This window comes from Piliocolobus tephrosceles, chromosome 5, assembly GCF_002776525.5.
Source record: "Piliocolobus tephrosceles isolate RC106 chromosome 5, ASM277652v3, whole genome shotgun sequence".
Taxonomy (NCBI): domain Eukaryota; kingdom Metazoa; phylum Chordata; class Mammalia; order Primates; family Cercopithecidae; genus Piliocolobus; species Piliocolobus tephrosceles.
The window spans coordinates 46,287-65,270 of NC_045438.1; the positions used below are offsets into that span (position 1 = coordinate 46,287).

The 18,984-nt window shown below is 37.4% G+C and overlaps 1 protein-coding gene across 1 annotated transcript in view; it reads left to right on the forward strand.

Moving 5' to 3' along the window:
* The first annotated feature begins 11,173 nt into the window (after positions 1-11,173).
* SERINC1 (serine incorporator 1) overlaps positions 11,174-18,984 on the forward strand; it is a 28,543-nt gene continuing 20,732 nt past the window's right edge. Inside the window, exon 1 of the mRNA XM_023197142.2 lies at positions 11,174-11,380. Within this exon, the coding sequence (XP_023052910.1) occupies positions 11,342-11,380 (39 nt within the window). The 5' untranslated portion in view covers positions 11,174-11,341. The remainder of the gene's footprint in view (positions 11,381-18,984) is intronic.

Genomic DNA, 18,984 nt, shown 5'->3' on the forward strand with positions numbered 1-18,984 from the left:
ATATGTTGTTTTGTTTCAGGGTTTGAGATCATATACATTTCAGAAACATTGGATTAAACAATATTGAATGATTTTATTTATGGCAGTATTTGTCAAAGTCTTAAAAAAGTAATGTGTGCTGTGAATTTCTGATAAGGAAAGTAGCAAACCTACTTAAAATGATCCCTTCACTTTGGGACTGCCCCTTTTTATTTCAGGATTCTTCTTTTTATGAGAGTAAATAACTCCTCTTACTGTATCCGTTCTTCACAGAATACATCTTCCGAAAATTAAGTTACAGTTATTCCTTGCAATTGCTCCTGTTCCAAGAGTTAATGAAAATGATTCTCAGTTAAGATGTAAAGTGGTCTCTGATTTCTAAGGCAAAATTCCACTTTTCAAAACAAGTACATAAACCAAGCATATGAAATTATTTTATACAATTTGGTTGGTGTTCATGTAATTTTCTTCACATTAGCTTTTAGATATTTGATAAAGGTGTTTTTGACCTTAGAATAGTATTTAAAAGTATATGAGTATATTCACTGCAAGAGTGTTTTTTTTTTTTTTTCTTCTTTATTTACGGCAAGAGTGTTGTGTGGAAAATATGCAAGGCACAAGCAAATGCATTAATTCATTCAATTGTTTACCAAGCCCCTTCTCCATGTCAAGCACTAGGCCAGGTGATGGCAGTAAAACTCTACAAATTAATCTGGCCTCTGCCCTCAAAGACCTTTGTGTACAGATGTGTTCTATCCTAGCTATGGTAGGGTGGCAGAATATGCCACAGCAAACTTTCCACTTTGGCACAAGGATTACTTTCAGCTGAAGGCAAATGAGAAGAAGATGATACAAGAAAAGTTCTCTGTTCTCCTTCTGTCGTCTAAAAGCAGGACATAAATTTACAAAGTTGTCCCCCGCTTTCTACAAGGAAGGACAAAACTTAATTACCAGAGACAGCTTTAGACCCTTACGGCCCGTAGACAGGATCAGAGGAATGTATATAACAAACTTTGCTAACTAGCCTTTATTTACCTTGTTTCCCATATACTTGCCTTCCCACAATTTGCCACTCCTAGAGACACTTGTCATTTTTCTAAAAATTGTTTCTTTGCTGAAGTCCTATGTAAGTCCAAGTTCTAACCAAACCTTTGAGTTACTCATCTCTGGGTATATGTTACACGCACAATGCATGTGTTAATAAACTTTTGGGGTTTTTTTCCCTTATTTTGCTGCCTTTTGTCAATTTAATTTAGAGGACTCTAAGCAGAAAACCTAGGAGTGTATTAGGAAAGAATTTTTCATCTTCTATATGCATACACAAAATTTGTCTGAGGCATTATGATATGTGGCAGATAATTGTAAAAATTATTTCTCTTCAGTAGCATTCATTCTAATGTATTCAAGGGATGTTTCAACTTGTAATTAAGGATTATTACTCTCCCATAATCAAAAATTGATATCAATTAATGTATTTATAGTTGTTTAAATTACTTCCATCAAATTTTCGACAAATGTTCTTTATGTTGTATACTGAAACTTTTTGTCTGGTTTAAAATTAAAAGTGAGGAAGCTACACACAAAAAAGAGATAACTTACTAAAAATTTAATACTTCAACAAATAATTCTTTTAAAAAATAGTCTCCAGGCTCTGGTTTATTAAGATAATCTTAAATAAATGTATATGATTAAGACAAGCAGGCTGGTTGATTCCCTATTTTAAGATGGTCTAAAGGAAATGATGAAGCCCCTCACTCAAGCACTAGCTTATTTAACTTTCAGCCAATCAGTGACAAGAGATCCAAGAAACTATTAACAGCAAGCTCCTATTTCAGGGGACTAGGGATTTCCCCAGAGCCTTGCATGTGCAGTTGGACTTAAAATCCAACCTAAAGTGGCCTGGCATAGTGGCTCACGCCTGTAATCCCAGCACGTTGGGAGACCGAGGCAGGCAGATCATGAGGTCAGGAGTTCGAGACCAGCCTGACCAACTTGGTGAAACCCTGTCTCTACTAAAAATACAAAAATTAGCCGGGTGTGGTGGCGCACGCCTATAATCCCAGCTACTCAGGAGGGTGAGGCAGGAGAATCGCTTGAACCCGGGAAGTGGAGGTTGCAGTAAGCCAAGATTGCACCACTCCACTCCAGCCTGGGTGACAGAGAAAGACTCCGTCTAAAAAAAAAAAAAAAACTAAAGTTACCTCCTCCTCATTTTAATGCTAAAATAATTCATACCCAAGGGTGGAGATTTTAAATGCTAATGTTACATGCAATGTATGGAGAAGCATGTTGAGCTACTGTGCAAGCACTAGAAAAAACTGTCCTATATATGCCCTAATATAATCTTTCCCTATGAAAAGAGTCTATAAAATTAACCCACACACTACCGTCAGGCAATAGCCAACTCCTTTTTTCTTTCTCAGTGCTAGCTCCCTTGTGCACAAGCTGGAATAAAATTAAACTTACCTTTGCTGATGTGTTCTGTGATGTCTCTTGATTTCAATATTGCGAGATTACAAAAACCCTGGGTGTTGATAATAAAATTAGCATATTTTTGGCACAGTTAACTACAGGTAAAATAGGAAGCCAAAGCAATATTTTAAAAAAATTGAACTAATTTCAGACTTCAGAAAAGTTGCAAATACTATACAAAAATTTTCTATATATCTTTCACCTCTATTCACCAAATATTAAAATTTTATCTTGTTTACACAATGTGTGTGTATGTACACACATACAAAACACGTTTTGTAAACCATTTGAGAATAAATTTCCAACATGATCCTATTTACTCCTATATACTTCAATGTCCGTTTCCAAAAATACAACACTTTTCTACATAACCACATTATAACAATCAAAAACAGAAAATCAGTTTTGATATGATTCTGCTTTGTAATTCACAAGCCCCATTCGAATTTTGCTAATTGTCTAAATAATGTTCTTTACAGCAATTACAGTTATTATTTATTATCATTGTTATTTCTGCTCCAGTATCTAATCCATGATTACATGTGGCATTTAGTTGTCAAGTCTCTGGTCTACATTAATCTGGGCAGTTTCTTAGTCCTTTTCTTTCATGACCTAGATATTTTGAAAAGTACAAGCCATTTATGTTGCACAACGTCCTTTAATTGGGTTTGTCTATGTTTCTTCATGATTTATTCTCGTTTATAGGTTTTTGGCAAAAATGTCTCAGGAGTGATAGTCCTCACTCCTCAGTGTATTACATCAGAAGACACATGAAACCTATTTGTTCTATTACTGGTGATGTTAAAACTTTGATCTTTTGGATAAGATGTCTGTCAGGTTTTCCACTGAAAAGCTTTTTTAAATTTTATGTGGGCTTTTCTATACACTTACATAATCATGGGCTTGATTTGATGCAAGGAGTTTGACTAAATGATATCTTAAGATTTACTCAATTTAACTTCATTTTATGATATTTCTATATTAAGTTCTTTTAAAAGAACATCAAAAGATTATTTTTATACGTCAGATTTTGTGATATGTACAATATCACTTTACAATCAACACACATGCACGTCTATGATTAGTAACGATGTGGATTTTTAATCACTGTGAAAATGAAAGTGCACCTACTAAGCTTTAGAGAGTAACCTTTACATTTAACAGAAAAATATCTGTACCATAAGAAATGGAGATGAACACTACAACCCACTAAAAATTGTTTGAAAAAAATTCTTAGAAATATAAGGCATAGCCATCAAACAGATCAAAGGGAAGAGATAGAAATGGAGTAAATACTCTAGGCATATAAATAGAACATGACATTTTTCTAGGATCACTATTACTACATTTTCAAAAAGTTTATTCCCTTTGGATTAAGTAAATAACTTGAATAGAAAAAGGTTCGTGAAGCATTATTTAATGGGATGTTTTACATTATTTTTCATACTAAGTCTTCAGAATCTGGTTGTGTTATATAATTAAGAGCACGTCTCCATTAGGACCAGCACATTTCAAATGTCCAATAGTCCCTATATTGGACAATGCAGGTCTATAAGCTGAAGGAGAAAGTTGAGAAAATTATCCAGGTGATACAAGCTGAACAAGCAAGCAATCACATTTTTCTTTGTATAAGTTATTTAGATATTTCAGATAAAGTGAAGAAGAATGGTGCATTCCAGCCCAGATACTATGCTTTTCTCATGGTCTTCACAACCGACTGACCAGGAGATTCCCTCCGGTGTCTATGCCACCAGGGCCCTGGGTTTCAAGTACAAAACTGGGTGGCTGTTTGGGCAGACACTGAGCTAGCTGCAGGAGGTTTTTTTCTTTCTTTCTTTTTTCTTTTTTTCTTACTCCAGACTTTAAGCATGTCTCTAAAACACTTTCTCCTATTGGCATTTACCCCATTTGTATGTGAAAGCTACTTCTTAAAGCATAATTCCCCCTGCCACATTTTATGTTAAGTGACTCTAATTATGTTTTTTCTCTTACTAAAGACTACCATTTGGAATTGCTGAACAATGTGCAGTGTCCAGCCATGCCCCTATCAAAGCATACCATAGACTTGAACTATGGAGTACCCTCCCATGGCATCTAAACTGCTGGATGAGTATTGCTGAGAAGTGGAAATGTGCACAGCATTTGTATAAATGATGCTGGGAGTGCTCTCTCCATGGCAGAGAAAATAGGTAGAGAGAATTCTGCTCTCAGCTCTACAAGCACTGAGATGATTTTAAAAACTGGATGATTCCTAGAAAGACTGGATTCTGCTGCAAAATACAAGTAAATCAGGCCAACTGAGGCAGAAAATTTCCTTCAGGAGATGTCGATTAAAAAAATGGCCTGTGGTTGGTTCATACATAAGCTTCATCTGACATTACATCTTTAAAAAGATAGGACTTTTCTGGAGAAAGGGGACAGACCCATGAGCAAGAATGGAAACTAGTGGAAGCCAGCCTTCGCTATAACAGGACTCTGAATGAGAGTCTGGGAAAAATAATACAACAAATGATACAGCCAGACGCTACCAAACAGCTAAGTCTAGGATTTCTGCAGGTGATGCAAAGCAGGTTACAGAATATGAAGACCTTAATACCAGAAAATATTAGGAAGCTTTATGGAGAAATTAAGATCTTACCAGTGACTTACCAGGTTGGCCCTGAAGGAGTGTCCGTCCATACTTTGTTGTAATCGCTTTTGAAGTTAAAGCAAATCTTCAACGGGGTAAAAACTGTAAGGAAAAAGTACCCGAATTTCTTGATCATTCAGTGGAAAGAGCTTTAGGTATGAATTTGCCAAGTGTTATATGTAGTAATGGACAATACAGTCAGTGGAGTGAGGTGTAGAGAATTGGGTAAGAATAAAAAATCACTGTCTGAAGTCACTTGAGATCAGGCCACTTAAAATGTCAGGGCCTCTGGATATCATTCTATTCTTACAATTAATTCTGGAGAAAAGAAAGCAGCTAAGGACATAGAAACTTGGGTGAATAAAAAAGAAATCAGGATAAATTGGCTAAAACAACAACATGGAGTATTTGGATTACGGGAAAATAAAGTCAAATCTGGCACATTTCATACATATAGTATAGCACTTTGATAGCCTAAATGATTATCAGAATATGACATTTATCCTTCTTACAAATCTCTCCTATTTGATTTTTATAGAAGAAATCAATTTAGGTTCAATACCTAAAGCAAATGCACAGCCTTAAAACCACTTTATCTGAAATATCTAAATAACTTATACAAAGAAAAATATGATTGCTTGCTTGTTTAGCTTGTATCACCTGGATAATTGCCTCAACTTTCTCCTTCAGCTTATAGACCTGCATTGTCCAATATAGGGACTACTGGACATTTGAAATGTGCTGGTCCAAATGGAAATGTGCTCTTAATTATATAACACAACCAGATTCTGAAGACTTAGTATGAAAAATAATGTACAACATCTCATTAGTAATTTTTATATTAATGTTGTTGAAATATTTTGGATATACTGAGTATAATTAAATGCATCTTTAAAATTAATTTCATCTGTTTCTTTTAACACAGCTACAAAAAATTTTAAATTACAAATGTGATTCACATTTCATTTCTATTGGAAGGTGCTGATTTAGACGTTGCCTTAATAACATATTTAATAAGAACTCAAAAATCCGATGAGTGCCAAATAGAAGTAGTTGATTTCTTTCTGTAGCACAATAAATAACGTTTTGGGTGAATGAATGTAAAGAATTTCTTCAGTATATACTTTCATTATATTTTATCAAGGTCAATACATCTGCCCTTGAGAAGTGAAATGTTTTAGAAATGCCATTAACAATTTTTCAAGAAGTCACTCCCTTCTCAATGATTATAAAACAGTACATTAAATATCAGACACATATTTGAATTCGCTATTCACTTTATTATTTACACAGTGAATATTTCCTTTTTTCCTGAATTTATGTATGTTCTGACTGAAATAAACATATTTTTGTAGACATCTATTTCACTGGTATAAACATATCTGCTTGTTATGGAATTACAGACTTAGATTTCAGCAAAAGAAGAAAATCAATGTGGAAAGAGTATTGTTCACTTGCTATTTTAACATTAAGACCATAACTGAAGAGAGTTTTTATACATTTGACACTATATCTTAGTTTTTGAGTTATCTTCCAAAAGTATCAATGTCTGTCTTAACAAATAAAAGCATGTCTTTAATCAGTATATGGTCTCTTCCAATTCTAAGTTTATACTGACCCCTATGGGTTACTGTGTCCTAATCTATTTTTGGCTTACCCTTTCAGAATCTCTAGTGAAATACTTAAACATGTTTACATTTAAGATATAAGTAATTTAGGATGAAAGCCATAAAATACTTTTTATATTTTTGTTCTCCTTGGATTATATAACAAACTATGCACAAATTTTATTCATCCTTTAACTATTGTGGGGGGCCAAGATGTTTCAGTCCTCATTACGTTTACTGTTGATATACTAAGGACAAGAGAACTAAGCAGTACAATTTCTAATTTCCAGAAAAATATGACCTGATTATTTTTCCTTAAAATCTGTTACACTCTCACAATATTTCAGAGATATAGATCATTTATTGGGATAAAAATTAAAGTTTATACAGAGATTTGTGTAAAGGCAGGAAGGATTATGGGACCAAAGATGAGTCTAATTTTAGTCAACCTTGATGGAGACACACTGATTCTAGGTTACACTGGGAATTTTTAATGTGATATACAGGATTCTAAACCATATCCTTATGGATTATTTACTTTCACTTTTTTTTAATTTTATTTTTCTGAGACAGAGTCTCACTCTGTTACCGAGGCTGGAGTGGGGTGGCGCGATCTCGGCTTACTGCAACCTCTGCCTCCCAGGTTCCAGCGATTCTCCTGTCTCAGTCTCCTGAGTAGCTGGGACTACAGGCGCAAGCCACCACATCCAGCTAGTTTTTGTATTTTTAGTAGAGATGGGGTTTCACCATGTTGGTCAGGCTGGTCTCAAACTCTTGACCTCAGGTGATCCACCCATCTCGGGCTCCCAAAGTGCTGGGATTACAGGCGTGAGCCACGACGCCTGGCCTATTTTAACTTTTATAGAGATGAAGTCTCACTATGTTGCCTAGGTTGGTCTCTAACTCCTGTGATCAAGCTATCCTCCTGCCTCAGTCTCCAGAGTGTTGGAATTAAGATGTGAATCACTGCACCCAGCATAACCTTATGGATTTCAATGGGAATTACAAGAGGTGGTGAAAGGTTATAGACATTTATTTTCCTTTATGCTGAAGATGTGGTTTTATTACCATGCTGGTGAATTCTGAAAATAAAATGATTATTTTTAGTATTCTCTCAAAAATTGAATGCGCCAGGCATTTTGGCACGTGCCTGAAATCCCAGCTAGTCAGGAGGCTGAGGCTGCAGTGAGCTGAGATCAGGCCACTGCACTCCAGACAGAGGTTGCAGGAGAATCGTTTGAACTTGGGAGGTGGAGGTTGCAGTGAGCCGAGATCAGGCCACTGAACTCCAGCCTGGGCAATAGAGCAAGCCTACGTCTCAAAACAATAACAACAACAAATCGAAATGACTGATAACTGACAAATCTATATTTGAGAGTAACTTACATAAACCTAAATTTTGTACCTAAATCATTCTGAAATTACATTTGTTAATATTGATTTTTGTGAATCCATTATTGAAATTTTTACTACGACTAGGATAAGCTTGGTAATCCTGCTTTACATTTTTCTCAGGGTACAATAATCACAACTATAGTTTATCTGGGAGATTCTTTATTTACCCATATGTGAGAATGAACCTAGACTATCTTCTAAAGAAAACCTTAAGCCTGACTATAGTACTCCATAGTTCTCCCAGCCCATTTCTGTGCATGTCTATTCTGACAAGTATTTTGGTCTTTCTCCTGAATTTCCTTAAGAGACTATTAATTTTACATACCATTTATTTGAATGTTAAAGTTTATGTCTTGTCCTTAATTGACAACACAGAGCATTCATGCTCTGATTCTTGACAGAGAACATAACCTTCAGCTCTCTGATGCCACATATGGAACAAAAGTTTAATCATGAGAAAAGATATTCTAGGAAGGCTACCAGAAGGCTATGAAGTCCATCCTTCCCTCCACCAGTATTTCTTAAACTATATTTCACAGAATAACTACAATGCATATTAATATGTTTCATCAGGAAAAAAAAAAGATTTTTTAAGGTCAAGTTTAGAAAACATTAGGAGTGAAGGAATTCAACATGCTAATATGCAACATCAGTCACAAGAGAATATAACAGGCAGTACTATCCAAGCTTATCTGAAAACTTTTTCCAGCATGTCTACTTAGTAACATTCTCAAAAAAAATCAGTATTCCAATTTTTTTTTTTTTTTTTGGCATACTAGCCCTTAATCAAGTCAGAGAACTGAGTTATTAGATAGCATGGCTTTTTTGTTTGTTTGTTTGTTTTGAGACAGAGGTTTGCTCTTGTCGCCTAGGCCAGAATGCAGTGGCATGATCTCAGCTCACTGCAACCTCTGCCTCCTGGGTTCAAGCGATTCTCCAGCCTCAGTCTCCCAAGTAGTTGGGATTACAGAGGTGTGCCACCATGCCTTGTTAATTTTATATTTTTAGTAGGAACAAGTTTTCGCCATGTTGGCCAGACTGGTCTGGAACTCCTGACCTCAGGTGATCTGCCTGCCTCGGCCTCCCAACGTGCTGAGATTACAGGTGTGAGCCACCATGCTCGGCTAGATAGAATGTTTTTTACTAATGTACTTACTTAGACTAATTTGTATTTTGGCATTGTATGTTATATGTGTGCTACAGGAAGTCGCCTGGAGAAATGGGTGCTCCTACTAATAGCTGGTATACATTGAGAAAACTATGCTTTCAGCTGTGTTTGGGTTGATATTTGAAAAAGTCATCATTTCAATTTTCTTTCATAGTTGGCAAAGAGTAAAACAAGACTGATGTCGTAGACTTTTGTAACGAATAAAACAGTTTATAATTTATATACTGTCGTGTCTAATTAATGCTGTATATATAACAACTTAAGTGAGCAAATTCCACTCCACATAGCCTACAGGTTAAATAAAAGTAAATTTTTTAAAACATATTTCAAGGCCAAGTGTTACATTCCAGAAAGATTAACAAGGACTTTTGTATTTAACTCTGGATATCTCAGGTGAAAAAACTCTATTGAATAGTGCAAGAACTTACGAATATCTCAGAAACCCTCTTGAATGTAGCAAGAGACAAGAACCTGCACTAATTTAAATTTTAAAAGACCCATTCTCCATTTGTCTAATCAACATATTCTTTATGACCTTAAAGTTACTTGCATATAAGTGTTTTTTGTCTCCTTCTGTGATACTTTGAAAAGTTTAAGGACTTGAGATAATAGGATTCTTTTCTCCCATAAATAACATATTACTTTAAGTTTAGCATAATTAAAAATATTGTTAGGTTTGTAATTTCCATTTCCACAAATCTTTTTTTTTTTTTTTTTTTTTTTGAGACTGAGTCTCACTCTGTGGCCCAGGCTGGAGTGCAGTGGACCAATCTCGGCTCACTGCAACCTCTGCCTCCCGGGTTCAAGCAATTCTCCTGCCTCGCCTCCCGAGTAGATGGGATCACATGCGCGTGCCACCATGCCCGGCTAATTTTTTGTAGTTTTAGTAGAGATGGGGTTTCACCATGCTGGCCAGGCTGGTCTTGAACTCCTGACCTTGTGACCCGCCTGCCTTGGCCTCCCAAAGTTCTGGGATTACAGGCATTTCCACAATTCTTTAAATCTTATGGCTGCTCTATTATAATACTTTAAGAGTGGTCTACAAAACCACTGATAGGGTAAAGAAGAATAAGGCAAGATTGTCCCTTAGTGGTTACAATAATTAGGAGTAGGGATTCTGACATTCTTCCAGATTCTTAGGTGTTTACCCCACCTCGACCCATACCATTTTTGTAGATTTTTACATCACTTTCTTATTATTAGTTATGGGAATGACTGTTTCAAGTTTGAGCTGTTTCCCAGAATATTTTCAAGAACCAATAACTCTAAAAAAACCTGGAACTTTTATAGGAATGCATTCCCTGCAGATGTGCGTCATCACCTAATATGCAAGGGTTCCACATGCCTCAACAGCTCATGCCATTCGAAACCGATGTTTGAGTTTGATAATTAGTATGTCTTATCTAATTAAAAATAATTTTAATGCGCAAATTTCTTGTAACATCTTAACAGCACAAGAAATTAAAATATAAGTCAATAGCAAACAGAAATGATACAGAGAAACTGAAGCACATAGATGAATATAAATATCCCAATAAAACTTGTTCCAGGCAGCGGGTTGCAAGAATATGTTGTGAACATAAGCGCAAAACAGGATGCAAAAGTGGGAAAAATGGGAAATAAGTGGAGTTAGGACGGACAAACACTAAGAAAGAGGAAGCAATCCCCTAAAAAGCAGAGAGGTTCCTCAGATGAAGGAGGGCAAAACGTCAACCACCACCTCACCTCTGTTCTCTACTAATGCCCAAATACAAGTTAATGGTAGGTAAAGATTGGTTTTGCTCACACCGTTTTCTTAATTTGGCACACTACGGTCAGATCGGCACTAGCCTTAAGTTTCCAGCCAGCAGTCCTTGGGAAATTTTCCAGGAAAGAGGACAGCCAGGCCATCTAGTGACGCGCACGCGCAATCTCAGCGCTGCCCGCTCCGAGTCTTCTCCCACCCCCGGCCTGGAAGGAAGTGACGCGAGGCTGAGGGGCGGGTTGAGCTCTGTGCCGGAAGTGTCTCGCAAATAGTAAATAATCTCGGAGAGGCGAGAAAGGCGCTGTCTCCATCTTGTCTGTATCTGCTGCTCTGGTGACGTTGTGGAGATGGGGAGCGTCCTGGGGCTGTGCTCCATGGCGAGCTGGGTAAGGTGCTTTTTGCGGCCTCTGGGGTGCTAGTGTGAGAGACTAAAGAGAAGGCGACCCGAGCCGGGGCTGGGTGAGCCCGGCGGGAATGTGGGGCCCCACCCAACAGGGAGTGCCCTCGCTGTCCCCGTTTTCTTCTCGTCTCTTCTCGTCACTCGGAGTTCGCTTCAGAGCTTTGGGTCTTGCGAAGAACTGATCACTGGCCGTAAGGTGTGGTGGCGATGGGAAGATGACCCAAATTGAGGGAGAGAACTGGAATAGAACCCCTCCCCCCCCGCTCGGGAGCGCTGTCTCCCATTCCTTCAGGCCCCTTTTCATGGTTTTGTTTGTATCTGCCTAAGCCATGTCTACAAAGGTCTTTGCGCCTTTCCTTCTGTGGGGTACCCACTCTGTTGTCGTCTCTTTACCGGCGACCTCAGACTGCCGCACTGTCGTTCCTGGATTCATGTCGCCCTCTTTGTTCTGTGGCGCAGATCGTGATTAAAAAGTGCTTGTCGTCATTTGGGACCGCCTGGCAGTAATGTTAATGTGGTAATACTGTTTTTGAAACAAGTAGTCATAGCTCTGCCATGCCTGTTTGAAGTGTCAATTTCAAATTTCAACTTAAAATTGAAATTTCAGATGACACGCACATGTTTTGTGCCTAAAGACCAAATTGTCATTAGGCACAAGGCATGCGTGTGTCATCTGAAATTTCATGCTTAGTTCGCTGTACATTGCATTTTCATTAAAGGGTTGTTAGAGTAAAACTATTTTCAGTATAGTGGCAAGACTTTGGTCTATATGGCACAAATTTATTTCAGTTTATTTAAAATAATCTCTGCCCCCTCCAAAATAGTAGGCAAAACATTGGCAGTGCAGTTAATAAAAGATATTTGTAATTTTAGGCGAGGTATTTGGATTCAAATCACTTTTCTTTAGTCTGGAATTTGTTCTGTTTCTAACAATTGCTTTTCTGACTTCCCAAATAATTCCGTTATATAACTCTTTTCAAAAAGGTTTTCATATGTCTTGAACTAAAAATGTTGAATTTTAATCAAATAATGATGTGGAGATTATTACTCCAGCTAGTCTGTTCTCTTGATTACATGATATTTCTTCTTGCACGGAAACTTGGAATATTTTATCTCAAGATATTAGAGAGTTTATTGACTTTCATACAAAGGCATATTTAGTGTAATAAACAGTTTTGAAAGCTGATAATTGATTATCATGTAAGATTGTTTTCATCGTTTTTTTCTTGGAAGATGTTACGCAGTTTAATTTGTAATGTCGTATCTTGCCCAGTTATGAAGTGGGCATGCTGTAGTTTTTTTTGGATATAATAGAGATTTAAAAGATGAGATACATGTTTTCCATTTTACAATATAGATCGCCACCTTTATTGATTAGAAGAATGTCCGTGATAAAATTGACACTACCTTTTAGCTTCTGTGTTAATAACGAAGTAAATTAAAAAGGTAGCGGCAGTGAGGCAGTTTTTTAGAGACAGGGATCTCAGTCTGTTGGCCGGGCTGAAGTGCAGGGAATAGTCGTAGTGAACTGCAGCCTGGAACTCCTGGGCTCAAGTCTTAGTACTTCAGCCTCTCGGGTAGCTGGGTCTATAGGCAGGTGCTACTGTGCCCGGTTTGGAATTTATTTGTTTGCAGTTTCAGTAATCTTTTTCCCTTTTCTTCTTGTGCCTCTGTCTCTATTCATTAATTGTTTGATTTTAGTGCAGGCCAATAGTCATTGAAGGGAACCACCTCTTCTACATTCTTAATAGTTAATGTCCTCATTTACTTAGAGGTTTTGATGAAATTAAAATTTATTCAACTTTTCAAAAGTAACATTGAGGGCCTGCCGCGATGGCTCACGTCTGAAATCCCAGCACTTTGGGAGGATGAGATGGATGGATCACTTGATGTCCGGAGTTGGAGACTAGTCTGGTCAATATGGTGAAACCCCGTCTCTACTAAAAATACAAAAAAATTAGCTGGGCTTGGTGGCACATGCCTGTAGTCCCAGCTACTTGGGAGGCTGAGGCAGGAGAATTGCTTGAACCGGGAGACAGAGGTTGCCGAGATCATGCCACTGCACTCCAGCCTGGGCAACAGAGCAAGACTCCGTCTCAGAAAACAAAACAAAACAAAAAAAACAAAAATTAGCCGGTTGTGGTGGCGCACAATTGTAATCCCAGCTACTCGGGTGGCTGAGGCAAGAGAATGTTTAAGCCCAGCAGGCAGAGGCTGCAGTGAGCCAAGATGGCGCCACTTCTCTGCATCCTGGGCAACAGTGTGAGACTCTGTGTCCAAAACGAAACAAAACAAAAAACAGACCAAAAAAAGAGTAATGTTCCAATCATTAAATTAGATCAGGCAAGCCAGAATTAAAAACAAACCAGCCTCATTTGTTGTTAGTACAAGTTTCTGCAGGCTTAATCAAATTTAGTAAGTTTTTTCCTTATTTGTAAATTAATTGTAGAAAATGGCTAAACTAAAAAGAGTTAAATTATGTGTAATAGCACTGAGCAGAAATTGGAGTGTTAAATTGTTCATTTTTTGTTTGCAGCTAAGAGGCCTAGAATTGATTATAATCAATCAATTATAATCAACCAAGGATTGATTATAATCCTTGGTTCATGGCAGTATAATTTTTTATTCATGCGCGGTTGTTTCTTTTTTCTATTGGTAATTACTTCAAACATTATAAACATCATACCAACTAATACTATAACTACGACATTACCAATCACTAATACCTACTTACATGCTTTTCCCCATCACAGTCTCAACATTGATATTAGTGAGTAGACAGAATTGATTTTTTTTGAATGACTGAACCTTATATACAATACCTATCAAGATATTTAATGTAGTTAAGTCGTTAAGAACTAGTGATTACTAAGTGCGTATTTTTTGCCAACCTCTCCTAAATTTTTGTTAATACAGTGACTTGTTTTATAGAAATAATTTATAGTTGCTATGAATAGTCAAGCAATGCAGAGTAGAAGTTAAATAAAAATGTCCCCCCAAAATCTTCCTTCTCTCACAATGCATGGGTGCATTGTGTATTTGTATACACATGGGTGGATGAATAGACAAAAGTACATTCTTAGGAATGGCAGCATTTTAAACATTTTTAAGCAAAGCATTGAAATTAATTTTTCTTGAATTTAACAAAACAAAAAAAAAGTAATTCTTGAATGTTAACATTTGTCAAAAGAGTTTCCTGAAGAGATTCTTCTAAGGAGGTGTTTCTATAGCAGTGATTCTCAACTGGACACAGTTTTGCTCCCCAGTGGGCATTTGGCAATATCTGCAGACATTTTTCATTGTCACAAGCTGGGCTGAGGGGTGCCACTAGCATCTAGTTAGTTGGTAGAGGACAGGGATGCTGCTAAATCTACAATGTGTAGGATAGCCCCCAACAACAAATAATTATTCAGCCCAAAATATCAATAATACCATGGTTAAGAAAGCCTGTTTTAAGTTTAAGAAAAACATTGTATAAAACATTGAAGTTGGAGTAAATTTTTAAGGACATTTTAATTTTAGATTCACTTCTCTGAAAAGTGGAGCAAATCAATATTCACCCATTCCCCTAGTTCCCAGGTTTAATTAATTGTATGATTTTTAAATTTTTAAATTCATAATTCTGTATGTACATATTTCTCTGTGTGCTTAAGAAAAATAGTACCACTCCCATTTCCACCCTTTGGAGACAGTATTTCTTTTGGTTTTTATCTCCACATTTCTAATTAACATACATATAGTGTATTCTTGATTTTATTTGTTTGTTTTAGACCTGTCTTCTAATTATGAAAGACGAAGATTTAGCAATCATCCCTTGATTTCAACTGGCCCTCATCCCTACCCCCACCAAAATCACATACACTCATTAATGTCCCCATAGCTTTCCATAATACTAAATAATTGTGGTAAATGAACATTATTGTGACTATTTATATAAGTTTATATCTGTAAAGCTATAGTAAGCACTTAAATATTAGTTCTTTATTTGTGTAATGCTCTTCATAGGTCAGCTTTGTAACAAATATACAAAGACTTTTCCTTTCATGCACAAAATTTTGTGTTCATTGGTTTACTTTCTTTTCTTTTTTTGATAGAATCTTGCTCCGTTGCCCAGGCTGGAGTGCAGTGGTGCAATCTCAGCTCACTGCGACTTTGGCCTTCTGGGTTCAAGAGATTCGCTTGCCTTAGCCTCTTGAGTAGCGGGGATTACAGGCATATGCCACCACACCCATATAATTTTTGTGTTTTAGTAGAGATGGGATTTTGCCATGTTGGCCAGGCTGGTCTCATAACTCCTGGCCTCAAGTGATCCACCTGCCTTGGCCTCCCAAAGTGCTGGGATTATAGGTGTGAACCACCGCGCCCAGCCTATTTTCAGTGTGTTTAAATTATTTGACCTCAGACTTTTCCCCAGCTGTATGCATTTCTGAGTAAGTTCAGATATATGTTATGATTGATCGAACCTTGGAGGTTATCTCTCCCAGAATCATCTGACCTGCTCTAGTCACTGTTTTCATCCTGGATCTCACTTTATCCTCAAATGAGGATGTACATTTCCTCTCTCTTAGGTTGAAACCCTTTTTTTCTTCATTGCTTGTTTTCTTTTGGTTGATGACCATGTTTTGGTATAGTGCTCCTTGACAGAAGCACATAGGAGGTACACTTTGGTCATAGAATTCTAGATTGGAAGTCATTTTCCGTCAGAATTTTGATGCTCCTTTGCAGACTTACAGTGTTGTTGCTGGGTATTCTGAAGTCATTTTAGAAACTTTTTCTGTATGACCTCTCCATCCTTCTCTTCTCCACCAGTTAATTACATTTCTTGAGTTATTTAATTTTCTCACCTGTATTTTCTACATTGTTTTTCTGTTATTCAGATAATGTGCTTCCTGGACTGAAACTCTTATGTTTCTTCCTTTCTGCTTTCCATCTCATTGGCTTTTTGCACTGCTTTCTGAGAAATTTCCTTGATTGTTTTCAGAACTTCCATTGAATTTTGTTTTTTAAGTTTTTTTTATTGACTGACTGGACTTCTGTTGAATTTTTAAACCTCTGCTATAGGGGCGGTGTGCTCATGCCTATAATCTTAGCACTTTGGGAGGCCAAGGTAGGCAGATCAGTTGAGCTCAGGAGTTGGAGACCAGCCTTGGCAACATGACAAAACCCTGTCTGTACAAAAAATACAAAAAAATTAACCAGGTGTGGGGGTGTGTACTTGTGGTCCCAGCTACACCCAGCACATCTGTGATCCCAGCTTCTGTGGAGGCTGAGGTGGGGAGATCACCTAAACCCAGGGAGGTTGAGGCTGCAGTGAGCTGTAATCATGCCACTGCACTCTAGTAAAGGCTGCACTCCAGCCTGGGCAACAGAGTGAGACTGTCTCAAAAAACAACAACAAAAACCTCTGCTATAACATTTTTAATTACCAGAGGTTTGTTTTGTTCTCTGTTTCATGTAGTCTTGCTTTGTCATCCAGGATGGAGCGTAGTGGCGTGATCTTGGCTCACTGAAACTTCTACTTCCCAAGTTCAAGCAATTCTTAAGCCTCAGCCTTCTGAGTAACTGGGACTACAGGCACACACCACCATGCCTCGGTAATTTTTGTATTTTTAGTAGAGACTGTTTCACCATGTTGGCCAGGCTGGTCTTGAATTCCTGACCTCAAGTGATCTGCCAGGCTCAGCCTCCCAAAGTGCTGGGATTACAGGTGTGAGCCACCGTTCCTGGCCTCTGTTCCATTTTTATAGCATCCTGTGTTTGTTTCATGGAAGCAATCTTTCTCCCTTTTTAAAAAAATCTTTATTTTTATCTTCATGATGTACCCTACACTATATAATTTATTAATATACTTAGTAAGTATATTAGAAATATTAGATTTTTTTATGCTTTTATGTTTGCATATAATTTCTTTTCAAGTTTCTCCTATCCACTCCACCCACTTTCATTGATCTTAGTGTTTTCCTCAGTATTCAGTGGTCAGTAGCTATTTGTTCATATTTAGGAGTGGGACACTCAAGAGCTTGGTGTAGGACTTGTCAGCTGTGTCTACAGTGAAGTGATCTGGCTGAACCAGTTTATTGTGGAAGCCTGATGCAGATATTTATCTAGGGCTATTGATAGATCCAGGGTACATTTCCAGTCTCTAACCTGAGGAATATACCTGCATTCTGGAAGGCAAGTGAGGGAAAGAATGATGAGGTTCTTCACATTCAGTACATAAAATTTGATTTAATTTTATATTTTTAGTATGGAACCCCTTTTGTCAACTCTTCTTGGTGTTCCCCTGTCAAACCTCATGTTTTATCCTTTTCAGTTGGTTAGTGCAAGAAATGGAATGAAATCTGGGAGTCTTAACTACTCTTTGAAAAGACATTCAACCAATCATCTATTTTTACTCTACCTTTAGTACCACTTACAGAGACTTCTGGTGCCACCAGTTCCTGAACTATTTGGGTATTCTGCCGAATGAATTGTGTTGCTTGTTAACTTTTTCATTTGATAACTTAGAATTCAGCTTTCTCTGTTAAGGCTGTTACTACCTTGTACTTTCTACTTTCCAGATTTGTTCTCCTAGTTCTTTTTGACTTTTACATTTTATTCCTCATTTTTTAAAGAAAAAAAAAACCCCAAACCTTTATTTTTTATTTGATTGGGATTTCTACAGGGAACGTAGGTAAATTAATATATTCAGTCTGCCATCTTTAACCAGAAGCACTTTGTACTATCATTTTTATGTCGCCATTATGTTGTACCATAGAAATGTTGACTGGGGACATTCTATGTTTTAATAAGCTCTCCAGGTAATTCTGGTAGTTGTTACAGTTTGAGAACCAGTGCTCTAAACTTAAGTGGATGCAAAGCTCTCTACCAGTCCTTGGCTTACCGTTGCTTTGCTCTAATTTTTTATTTTTTATTTTTTTATTTATTATTTTTTTTTGAGACGGAGTCTCACTCTGTCGCCCAGGCTGGAGTGCATTGGCCGGATCTCAGCTCACTGCAAGCTCCGCCTCCCGGGTTCCTGCCATTCTCCTGCCTCAGCCTCCCGAGTAGCTGGGACTACAGGTGCCCGCCACCTTGCCCGGCTAGTTTTTTGTATTTTTTAGTAGAGACGGGGTTTCACCGGGTTAGCCAGGATGGTCTCGATCTCCTGACCTCGTGATCCGCCCGTCTTGGCCTCCCAAAGTGCTGGGATTACAGGCTTGAGCCACCGCGCCCGGCCTCTAATGTTTTATTTTAATGTCATCTCCTAATTGACCACATTTTGTCATCAGTAGAATTTTCAAAAAGGATTTATGGGTGCCGGAATCTTTGGTTTTTGAAAGTGTCTGCTAAATTCTTGAGACACATTTTGGACTGGTATAATATAGTATACGAATTTCCTTCAGAACTTTGTAGTTATTTCTGTATTGTATTCTGTCTTATATCAGCTTGGTTTCCATACCCTCCCAAAACAACTCTGCACATGCATAGGTGATTTGTTTCTTCTGCCTGAGTAGCTGAAGAGTTTTTCTTTATCTTAGAAATTAAATAACCAGATAAGTCTGAGTTTAAATCTTTTATCACTTTTTTTCCTCTTCTCAAAAAGTAGTG